The following is a 13033-nucleotide window of genomic DNA, read 5'->3' as shown; positions in this document are numbered from 1 at the left end:
CAAGACGTGGTTTATATCTTTCTACATTACCATTTGAATCCCGCTTGGTTTTAAATATCCATTTACAACCAATGGGTTTCGTACCAACTGGTAATGGGACAAGTTCCCAAACTTTATTGTCTTGCATAGATTTGTACTCTTCATTCATGGCTTCAATCCATTTCTGAGAGTTGGAACTTTTCATGGCTTGCTGGAAGTTGATTGGATCATCTTCCATCATTCCACTTTCTACCTCACGTTCCTGGAGATATACGATATAATCGTCCGAAATTGCATTTCTCCTCTCTCTAGTGGATCTCCTTAATGGCATATTTTCTTGAGGTTGTTGAGTTTGTTCTTCAGGAGCAATGTCCTCATTTGCAATTAAGGGTTGAACAATATTGTCTGTTGGTTGAGGATCCAAATCTACTTCTTGATCAATGATAGGTAGTGAAACCTGTACATTATCAAAAGCAATAGCAGATCCCTCTTCCTCCTCAAAGACAATATTCCTAGCCTGATTTCTCCCCCCAAACTCAACATCCTCAAAAAATGTTGCAGTTCCCGTCTCAAAAATTGACCTAATAGCAGGATCATAAAATTTAAAACCCCTTGATCGCTCTGCATAGCCAATAAAGTAGCTGCTAACTGTTTTAGAGTCCAATTTCTTTTCATGAGGCTTATAAGGTCTCGCTTCAGCTGGACATCCCCAAATATGAAAATGCTTTAAACTGGGCTTTCGACCCGTCCAAAGCTCATAAGGCGTTTTAGCAGCCGCTTTAGTTGGCACCCGATTGAGGATATAAGCTGCCGTTTTGAGTGCTTCACCCCAGAGTTTTTCGGGTAAAGTAGAATGACTAATCATACTCCTTACCATGTCCTTAAGGGTTCGGTTTCGTCTTTCTGCTACACCATTCATGCTAGGTGATCCTGGCATGGTGTATTGAGGGACGATCCCACATTCCTCTAGGTATTTAGCAAATGGTCCTGGATGTTGTTCACCTGATCCGTCATATCTACCATAGTATTCACCACCACGGTCAGATCTGACGCTCTTTATTCTTTTGTTGAGTTGTAACTCAACTTCTGCTTTAAATGTTTTGAACACGTCCAATGATTGTGATTTCTCATGTATAAGAAATAGGTAGCCATATCTTGAGTAGTCGTTTATGAATGTTATAAAGTACTGTTGACCATTCCAAGATGCCGTAGGGTATGGTCCACAGATATCTGTATGAATTAATTTTAAGACGTCTGTAGCTCTATTGGCACCTAATTTCTTTGTTTTGGTTTGTTTTCCTTTAATACACTCAACACAAATATCAAAATCTGAAAAGTCAAGTGAATCCAAAATCCCATCGGACACAAGTCGCTCAACTCTAGATTTAGAGATATGACCTAGGCGTTTGTGCCACAATGAGGCCAAATTATCTTTATTCAATTTACGTTTTGTACCTCTTGATTCCACATGCAAGGTTTCATTATAGGACGGAACAGTTTCAAACAAATATAGATTATCATAAACATTAAGTAAACCGGTTCCTACAGCATTTGAATTAATAGATAATGTAAATTTATTGTTTCCAAATGAACAACAATAACCTGATTTGTCCAAAACAGAAACTGAAATTAAATTCCGTCTGAAAGACGGTACAATAAAAGTATCTATTAAATCCAAAAAATAACCAGATTTCAATAATAATCTAAAGTGCCCTATTGCCTCTACTTCTACCGACTGACCGTCTCCGACATAGATGCATCTTTCAGCATCACTTGGTTTTCGGTAACTCAGGCAACCCTGCATAGAAACACAAATGTGAGTAGTAGCACCAGAATCTAACCACCATGTGTTTCTAGATACTGAAGCTAAATTAACTTCAGAACAGACCAAAGTAAGAAACATACCTTTCTTAACACGCCAAGCAGCATACTTGGTACATTCCTTCTTAGTATGTCCAGGCTTATTACAGAAGAAACATGTTACCTCAACTTTCTGTTTCTTTTGTTCTGGACCATTAGAAGCAGCAACCTTATTATCCTTATTCTTTCGTTTGCCCTTATCCTTAGAAGTGCTAGCCAAATGAGCACTTTCGATCTTGTCTTGCTTCAATCTCTCTTCCTCTTGCACACAAAATGAAATGAGCTCATTAAGAGTCCATTTATCCTTTTGACAGTTATAACTGACCTTGAATTGATTAAATTGTGCAGGAAGAGAGATGAGAACCAAATGCACAAGTAAATCATCAGATAACTCGAGTTTCAAAGCCTTAAGTTTTGAAGCAAGATGAGACATCTCCATGATGTACTCCCGAACATTACCCTTGCCTTTATACTTCATTGAAATCAAGCTTGCTAAAAGCGTGCTCGTTTCAGCCTTATCGTTTTTGGCAAAACGTTTCTGAATTTCCACAAGGAAGTCACTGGCATTAGTAACCTCATCGGTTACCGCACCCCTGAAAGCTTCTGGAATGCCGCGCTTCATGATCATAAGACTTAGCCTATTTGAACGTTCCCACTTACCCCAATAAACCTCATCCTCTTGAGTACTTTGCTCATTGAGTTCATCAGGTTTGGGCATTCTCAAGGCCAAGTCTATATCCATGCAGCCTAAGAGAATCATCATATTCTCTTTCCAGTCCTTAAAATTAGTCCCATTTAACATAGGGACATTATTGATGTTGGCAGATATAGAAGTAGTTGATATAAAAGCTGAATCGAGAACAAAATAAAATGAATCAAATAAACCATCATGCTCACATAAAATAAGCAATTAAACACATAATCTTTAAATTTAAAAGCAAATTATGACATTTCAAGATACCTAGCACAACATTAATATCAAGTCTTTGGACAGTAATATTAACTGTAAGTGGTACTCTTGTTGTAGTGATCAAACATTGATGATAAGTTATGTCAAATAATAAATCTATCTTTGGATTGATTTATTATTCACATTAAGTTACCTTTATAATCATCACATATTTATCACCACAAGTATGTATGCAATTTGACCAAATATTAACTTTCCTTTGGGCCAGTCAATAGCCGCATGAATCACATACACACAAATATCTAACACCCCGAACAGACTAATCTACACGGAAGATGTCACTTTGGTGATTTTCCGCTTTAATTAGCCTATTTAAAATGCTAGATCAATAACTTAAATATTAATATCATAAAATGCTATTAAATAATAATAATAATAATAATAGTAATAAAAAAAAAAAATTATCAACTCAATATTTCATAAATCTTAATCCATTGACATATATTAAAAATAATAACTCAAAGAATTAATCAAGGAGTAGGCTCTGATACCACTTGTTAGAATCCAACCAAGATCCTTGTTATAACTCAACCAAGATAAATACCCTAATTTATATATACTGGAATATTTAACAAGGTGAATACCCTAATTTATATATACTGGAATATTTAATAAGGTGAATACCCTAACTTCATATATACTGGAATCTCCTGATTAAAAACAATGAGTAGAAAAATAATAGCGGAAGCATACCTGAATCCATTGAAGGAGAAACCTTATAGGAAGAAAACCCTTTGAGATGGTCTTCCAATTCTAGCCACTAGATTCTGTGTCAATTTCTCTCTGAGAGGATTTTCAGAAATTGGAATGCGTAGTCGTAAAATGGGGACCATAACCCTATTTATAAACCGCTAGGGTAGTTTTAATTTTATCACAATTATATTTCTGCCCCTCATAGAAAGAATAATTGTCTAATGGTATCTACACAATAATCTCATGACAATTATACCCTTAAGCCAATTAATCAATTATTAATTAGATCACTATATTTAGGCTTAATTAAATGATAGCACACACATTTTAATTATTTACATGTGTGGCCCAAATTATAGATTAATTACAAAAATTAATCTAACAAATCTCAGTTTATGGGTATTGATACAAGAAAATCTCAGTTCGTGGGCGTTGAAGGTTATTGAAGTTCTTTTGGTTGGGTAAAGGTTGTTTTAATTCTGAAGAACGAGGCTCCTTCCATCAAATTTTGCTCATTAAACAGAAGAAGATGTTGTCAACCTCCACACTCCAAACAGAACTCCTCTGCTTCAGCAACATGTGGTTCAGCAAATGAAATACTTGGGGAAGTATCGGAATGCTTAGCCAATGGGAGTATATCAAATCATGATATTATATCAATGGGATATTCCTCATCAAAGCAGTGTGTGTTGGGGATCGATCCTTTATGTAGCTATGGCTTGCACAAGGCATCCGATGTCGCTTTCATTTCTTGGCCAACAATGCATTTGAATGAACAAGCACTCCACATTGAGGTTGAAAGTATGAACAGTCAATGATGAGGGTAATGCTCTGAGGAATTATTTTACCCTACACTGGTCTACTGAGGCCGTTAAGGAAGCTTTAGAGAAAGACAATGTCATCAGAACATCATTTCGTGTGAACGCATACCATAGACTCAATGCCCATTGCGCCATAGATGGAGTGAAAACAGATGCTCTCGTTAGTGGACTTGCTTCTCACACCACCCGTTTCATCCTTGAGAACCAACACTCTTCATGCCATTTCTCTCACTACCCAACCTTCATTCTTCCCATACCTGTTCTACCCACCATCCTCTATACCCATTTCTCATTTCCTGTGTGCATGAAACCCATGTACGTTTCACTACTCACCACCCCCCATCTAACCATGTCACCACCTTCCTTTCTCTTTATATCTCCCTTACCCACTATCACAGTCACCCCACCTCATTCCATTTCTACTATCATACCTATAATCCCCCCACATTATTGTATCCTTCATACCCATTTTCTCCCACTACCCATTTCCTACCTACATGCATGGGAATCATGCATGCATGACCACCCCCATGGACACCTTCACTCACATCCACCGAACCTCCCATGCCCAAGCACCACTTCTCTTTCTACACCACATACTCTTCATGCACACCGTTTTCTTACCAACCTACACCACCTAATATCAGTAATCTCATGCACATGGATACCAACCCGACGTCATACTCCCACATGCCCTTCACCCATGACTCTAACCCACCTTATTCACTTCTCCACCTTTCAATACTCATACCCATTGCTCACTCCTTCATACCCATTTTCATACCCGTACACACCATCCATGCATATACCTATCCAACCACACCACTAAACCCCCTTCTCTCTGTACACCACACCATGCATTCCCATTCTCATTCCCATGCAAACCCATTCTCATTCCCATGCACATATTCACACCCAACCATCTCTTATACCCGTTTCTCTCTCTAAACTCTCATCCATGCAAACCCATTCCCGTCCATGCAAGCCCATTCTCATTCCCATGCACATATTCACACACAACCATCCCTCATATCCATTTCTTTCTCTAAACTCTCCCTTATGCATGGCCATCATCCTTGGCCCATCTTCAAAGCCCACAAACTTTAAAAATTGATTATTGAAAACCCGGCTTCTAAATAATTCAAGGTCACAATTTTTTTTCACCTTTAAAATTTTTTAAGCTCTAAATTCCATTTCTCAATTTCCAAAATCCTAATTTTCCACATTTATTTATTTAATCGTCGCTATTTTCATTATAATAATAATTATTTTATTTATTTATTTTTAAAATTCCATCTCTAAATAATCCTTCGAATTTTCAATCTCTAAATTCAATTTCCAATTTTCGAAATTCTCATCTTCGTAATTATTTGTCCAATCATTATTATTTTTATTATTCCATTTATTTATTTATTCACTTATTCATTTATTTAAAATTCCTCATTTAAATAATTCTTCAAAATTCCGATTCCCAAATTTAGTTATCTGAAATTCCAATTTTTCAATTTTCGAACTTAATTTTTAATTTCAATATTCCAATTCTCGCATCTATTCTGTTACTTATTTATTATTATCATTACTATTATTATTTTATTCATGTATTTCTAAAAATTCTGCCTTCGAATGATTTCTAAGATTTCCAATTTTTTTATAATTCAATTTTCATAGTTTCTACATCTCAAATAATTTTCAATTTTGATTTCTTTCAAAATTTAATTTCCAAAGTCCCAACTTTCGTAATTTAATTTTTTAAAATCCCAAACTCTCAAATAATTTTCAAAATTCCAATTTCTTTTAAAATTTAATTTCTAAAATTCTCATTCTTACATTTAATTTCTAAAAACCGAATTTTCGAATAATTTCTAAGACTCCAATTTTTCAAATAAATTTCAAAAATCCAATTTTCCTTCAACAGTTTTAATTTCTGTTTGGTGATGCATGTGATATGTTTTATGCTCTTTATTGTACACTGACCCCATTTTTATGATAGCGCATTGCTCGTTCATGGCCCAGGTACACATCCATTCCCATTCCGGTCATTCTTTATGTATGTTTTGATTCTCATATGTGCATGATCGATTTGAGTATCCATTGATTTTCTTATTGATTGTCATGTTAGCTTCTTTTTACTAGTAGAGACCTGACTTTAGGGATTTAAAGGGGTGCTACGGTCTTTACCGTACCTTCCCGATAAGTAACCTAACCCCCGAGCTCGATCTGGTTTTTCATAGACCACATTTTCCGAAATAAGGAGTCACACTTAGAGTTTTTTTTCTTATTTTGTTTACCCTTTTAAAAATAAAACAAAAATAAGTGGCGACTCCAAGTCATTTTCTAATAAATAAAATCATTTTCAAAATAAAAATCGAGCTTGCCATCGAGTGAAAACGCATGAGCCAAAATGCGGGGTCCACAAGCATATAATAGGTAATTTGGGTTATCCTATTTAGTCCTTAGTTAGGAAAGCATTCAAGTGGAATATGTAGGGGTAGGCGACGATAAACTCCTTTTTTCAGTTTTAAGATTATTAATGTATTGATAAACATCCTTAAGTTTAAATATATAATTTTTTTAATTAAAGTATATATTTTAAATTTTAATAGTAATTTTTAACATATATATTATTTAATTTTAAAGTTCAATAGTAAAGTCATATTTGGTGATTGAGGCTTCAGTTCAAAATTGAATCCAAATTTGACAATTGACGCGTTAATATAAAAATGAAGTTGCATTTGTCAATTACAACTTTAACTATAAAAAAAAAATAAATAAATAACGATGTGACTCTTCTGTGGCAATAAAATGGTCATTTTAAATATAAGTTTGGAAAAGTGACTAACATTAATTTTTTTTTTTCCATAATAGGACTATTTTGCTCCAAAACTTCGATACCTTTCTAGTATAATTTCACTTCGCTACATCAAAACTCAAGCCTCATGCGAGTTATTAACTTAAAAAAATAATTTGGAACTTAAAAACTAATCTAATTAATATAAAAAATGTACCGACCAAAACTACTCTAGAATAACTTTGTTATTTTTCCTTATATATAATTATAATTTTATAAATTTTCTCACTCAATAGATAAACATTAAATCGAGCAAGACTTAACATATTAAATTTATTAAATAGATTCACAATTTTTAAAAATAATTTAGAAGTCTTAAATAAATCCAGTTTACACTAACTCATGACTACTATTTTTTCTTCGCACATAACTATACTTTTTCAAAATTTTTGACCAGGTAATCAAATTCTAAATCAAGTGAGACCAAATCAACTGGAACTTAATGTTTTAGATTATTTAATGAATTTACTAATTTTTAAAAAATAATTTGCAAGATAAAAATTGACTTAATTACTAGTAGAAATTCAAAACTAGTATACTTTACTCTGTTAGAAATTGAATATTAAATTTATGCATGTAATGTATATACTTTAAAAAAATAAACTTTGCTTATTTTTAACTCTTGTAAAATAAAATATTGTGAATTGTTATTATTTTTAAAATTGTATTTATTCATTTGAAAAAGTCAATCATGCCTTCATTAAGGTGTTAATTAATAACCATATTTTATAACATCGATTAAAAAAATAATATAATTTTTTATGCAACAAATATAATATATGATTTTGTTATAATATAAATATCACATTTTACCAAAAAAAATATTTATTTATAATTGAATTTTTTTTATTTTAAACTTGGAATTGAATTTAATAGATATTAATAAAAACCAAATTTAATTTTTAATAAAATAAAATAAAAATATTTATAAAGGCAACTAAAATGTATTCATTCAAACCGGGTTTTGTTGTTTGAAAACTGGTTCTAAAAACAAAAAAAAAACATTTTTTCTTTTTTGGTCCTTTCAGTTCAAAATAAATTTTAAAACAAGTTTAAAAAAAAAACATGAACTAAGGAAAATTTTCTCTTAGTTCTTCCTATTTATTCCAGCCATTGGGCGTGAATTTTAATAAGCTTAAAAAGAAACCATTTCACTGATTCCGGTAAAAACGAGTGGAAGAGTTCTACACACAACAGCCAAACAGCACTTAACGTCCAAATTAAAAAAAGTAGGTTTCTCAGATTTTTTCAAAGCCAAAGTTGAAACTGAAAATCAGTCTCTCTTCATATGTTCAAAATTCTACATACCCAGAAACGTAAGTGTTATTAGTTATTGATTTAGTAACACAAAGTCAAAATTCTTGAACATTGTTGAAGACTGAGTGGGGCTGTGAATAAAGAAGATCTTCATCAAGAATGTGTTGGGCAGAGGAAAGAGGAAAGGGAAAGAGAGACCAGTAATATTGTGAAGATAAGTAGGGTGTTTGGATGGGGGAAGAGTAAAAAGGGGGCATCATAATCAGGAAGAAAAATAACAATAACAGGTTAGATAATAATAAGGGACCATTTGGCACATGGAAATTAAGAAGCTGGGTGCTGTCTGATTTGGTCATCAATGGAAGAGATGCTAGTCACAGAAGAGCCAATTCCAACAATGAAGTCTACATTCCACTTGGGGAAACCCTAAGAAAGCCAATATAGAAAAGCACCAATGAAAAGAGTCATTGCAGTTGTATAGCTGCAGCCAAACTCAAGTATATTAGTTTATGATTTTGATAACATAACCCTGCAAGAACAGAAGAAATGTTGCCTACACATATTCCATAAGCCAAATACAGTGAGTTCAAAGATATTGCTAACAACAGACATCCACTTGGTTGTAGATAAAATGCAGAAAAACACATGAACATGTGAATCCATAAACAACTTAAGAGTTGGAATGGCTCTTGTAAGTTAACCAAGTGCTGTTTCTGTTCCCCACAAAACAAAAAGGGAAAAATATCCAATGTACATACAATACCTTATTGCTACAATTGCTGGTGAGTAAGATTTAAAAGAGTAATTTATTCGGGTATAGAGATGGAAGTTGATACTAAGAAAAAGGAAAAGATGTCTGAGAGAAGGTAGATAGGTCCAACCTCATGTGCTGAAAGAGAGGTATATTTTGTAGAATTTTGCATTCTCAGGAACTATGTTATTTCCAGCATTTCATACCTAATGGCAGCCATTAGGTACTTCATGAGCCATGCAAATGTCCATGGTGAAAATATGTTATACATACTATTGGTCTCTCACTTGAAATCAATCTATGATTTCAGGAGGACTATCTCAAGCTCTATATCACTTATCCAATTCTGCCCATCAGTGAACAAAATAAAAAAGAGAGAGATCCATTCGGTATTTTAGAAAATCAAATCCCAGAGACAATTCTGACAGACGCATTGTATCATTCTGTTTACAGCACAATAAGATTAACATCATGAAATTAACATACTATGATGTTTGTATATTAAGGAAAGCAACATCATCTTGGGCTCCACCTATAATGGAAGAAAATACAATTGGGGAAAACCGTATGTATTCATACTGATGGATGAGACTGCACAGTGTAGGGATCATATATCCAAAGCTATATTGATGAATAAATTGCACATTACCAAATGGGTGAGGCTGTTTGTTTACATCCCATTGCTTGGAAAATGGCATTCTAAAAACCAATCACGAAATATTCCAGCATTTCCAAGAAGTGCACAACTGTTATCAAAAAGAGTATCTACAGTGGCAGATGCAAGAACCAAATAGCAATTAGGGTTTTCTGATACAATTTCCCGGGTTTTCTTTTCCCAAACACCAAGGAGTCCATTTTCCCAAAAGGGAAAATATATCATAACCAAACAGGCTCCATCTAACAGCATAAGGATTGCCATTTTTCAAGATTATATTTTTCATTAAAGTAAACTAGGGCAACTTTGGAGTGGTATTGGTGCATTGAAACTACAAGAATAAACTATTCCAGTACCTCTGTTCACATAGAGCACAAGTAGTTAGTTTAGCTGGGAGCATCTGATAGATACCGCAAAATTTCAATCCAGTACTACCAAGAAAAAGTGATCAGACAAAAGGAACACTGCAATTTCAGATAACACAGCCTGTCTTTGTTAGTTCCTATTAATTGTTTCATATGAAATGCTTCCATGGCAATATGAATTTACAGGAATTACATGGATACAAATCAAGCTACACCGTTGAGCTATATATCTCTAATTCAAAATGGCTGTGTTCACTTGGGTTATAACTAAGTAAAAGTGGAATACAAGCTCCTCACTGTATTAATATATAAAACCTTGAGAACTTACAGTGGTGCAGATGAATGCCTCTCAAGTGAGCTAATTAGTACATCATCACGACCATCTTTGACTCTTGACCTGATATAACTTGCATCTGCATCACCTCCATACTGATCCATCTCATTATCTTTCCCATGTGAATCCAATTTTTCCCCACAAAACTCTAATTGATCTTCTAAGTTCATTATAATCCACTTCAAATACCGAATTACTTCATCATCATATTGCTGCTTCAGTTCAGCCAATCTACGGTTTTGATTGGATTGAATTTCAATTGAGTTCTTCTCATTTTTGAGGCATAAGATCTTTGCCATTAACTCCTCTACTGCAGATGCAGCTGCCACCCTTTCCTTTTCAAGCTCCAAAACTGCGGCATTTGCTCTGTTCCGCTCAAGTTTGATCAATATCCTCAATTCTATTACATCGATTTCATCATCTTCAACATAACATTCTTTTTCTTCACCACCACCATCATCATCAATTTCCTCTGAAATATCCTTTACAAGAACTTTGCTCTCCACAAAATTGTCAATTCTTGGTGGGTTTGAATTCATCAAGAGTTTCAATGCACCCCACTTGCCGGACAAAACGTTAGTTCCACAAACTTCATCAATACCACTTCTTGAATAAAACCCATTTTTCAGAACACTCGACTTTGCTCCAAATTCACGGAAAATTTGAATCAAACCCTTGAAACGATGCACACATGGCAAAACCTTGAACCCCAGGCCAAGCATCAAGAACAGTCCTAAATGATTACAAACCTGTGGGAAACGCCCAAATACCAAAAACCAACATCCAAACCCACTGTATTGACACAAGAACTTCAAAAATGGAGCGCAATCGATCATCAGAAACCCCAGAAAAATGTGCAAAAACCTCTTATAGAAATGAAGAACAGAGCCAAATATCAGTAACAAACAAAAGTAAAACAGAATCTGCATGTGGGTATAAGGAGCATACATCAAATAATCTAAAATCTTTGAATTTCACTGAAGATAGAAGAAGTTTTCATTCAAGCTTCTCTATGTGCCACTGTTCTACTTCTCTCCAGTGGGCATGCACATCGGGGAGGAATTGGGATAACCGTAGGGTGTGGATGAGTTGGGGTACCCTTTATTCCAAAATAATAAATAAATAAGATTTTATTTATTTATTTTTTATTTTTTTGTTTTGCATCGACCGTGCCACGTCAGCCGGATTCTTTAGTCGACCATTAATAAACCTTAATTTGATTTATATTTAAATTGAACTAAATGTCATTAATTATTTATATGATTTGGTTTTTATTTGGGTTTAAAAAGTATTAAGTTGTTTGGTAAGTATTAAATCTATTTATTTTTTAAATACTAAAAATCCCTATAAAATCAATTATTTTATTTTTTTTGATATCATAAATGTTAGTGTATTAGACTAATTTACACGTCTTTAAAGATTCAAGGTTGGTGTAAAATCAAGTCCGAATTAAACATGATAATTGAATTATTTGAGAATAATGACATAAATATGAAAAATAAAAACAAAATTAATTTGAAAAGAAGTTAAAATTGAGAATTAAAAAAAAAAACTTTCCAAATAATAAATTTAATTTAAAAAATTAAATTAAGAATTTAAAGAGAGAATCTTTCCAAATCTTTTAAGGAATTTGGAAAAGAATTTAAATTTTGAAAGGAAAATATTTTCAAATATTTTTAAATTTAAAATATAAAATCTTTGTAAATCTTTTTAAAATTATTAAGTTTCTAAGTTATTATTTTGTAAAATATGATTTCTACGGTGGTACGTTGCAATTGCATTGGAGTAACAATATATCTTTTCTTCATATTTAGAGGAGGTAAAAATCCTTTATCTCGGGTGTTCTTTTTATATTTTTTTCAATTTCTATGAATTAATTGAATTAAAAATCTCAATTTTAAATAACTTTATCTCGTGTGTTTTTTCATACTAGATAAAATAATTTTTTATACAAATTTTATAATAATTAATTATCTAATTAATAAAAAATTAATAATTAGACAATAATAACAATAACAATAATAATAATAATTATAATAATAATAATTTAACACAATTCTAAATATCTTAAAATATCCTAATTTATTAATATGATAAAAATTTATAATAATTAATTATATATTCAGTAAGAAATAGGTAATTCGAGGATAAATAGGATTTTTAATTATGTTTTATAGCTAAACAAATGTTAAAGGCTTTTTAGGTTTTGCTTCTTAATTAGGTGACATGGCAGCCAATCCGTCTCGGCCTGCGTGAAGATATTGGGAATCGGAAAACGCCACGAGGAAATGGGCGGAGATAAACATAATATGGGTAGATTGTGATGGCCATTGGGAATATGTAGATGAATACGTGTCCACGGATGACAGCAGGTAATGGTTGGCTGTCATGACAAACGGTCACAGCTACAGCCTTGGCCGTGATACACGGTGGAATTTGTTTAATTTTTTTTTTAGTATTATCAAGTATAAATCCCACAAGGACATCATTATCAAGTATT

General features: G+C 33.0%; 1 protein-coding gene across 1 annotated transcript; it reads right to left on the bottom strand.

Moving 5' to 3' along the window:
• Window positions 1-10279: 10279 nt before the first annotated feature.
• Window positions 10280-11621, bottom strand: LOC104878875 (protein FLOURY 1-like). Its single transcript, XM_010649773.3, has one exon. It carries the CDS (start codon window positions 11481-11483, stop codon window positions 10524-10526), a length of 960 nt encoding a protein of 319 aa, XP_010648075.1. The 5' UTR covers window positions 11484-11621; the 3' UTR covers window positions 10280-10523.
• Between the last annotated feature and the right edge of the window lie 1412 nt (window positions 11622-13033).

This window comes from Vitis vinifera, chromosome 3, assembly GCF_030704535.1.
Source record: "Vitis vinifera cultivar Pinot Noir 40024 chromosome 3, ASM3070453v1".
Classification (NCBI taxonomy): Eukaryota; Viridiplantae; Streptophyta; class Magnoliopsida; order Vitales; family Vitaceae; genus Vitis; species Vitis vinifera.
The sequence above is the reverse complement of the archived record's forward strand: the minus strand, read 5'-3'. Positions and strand labels throughout refer to the sequence as shown.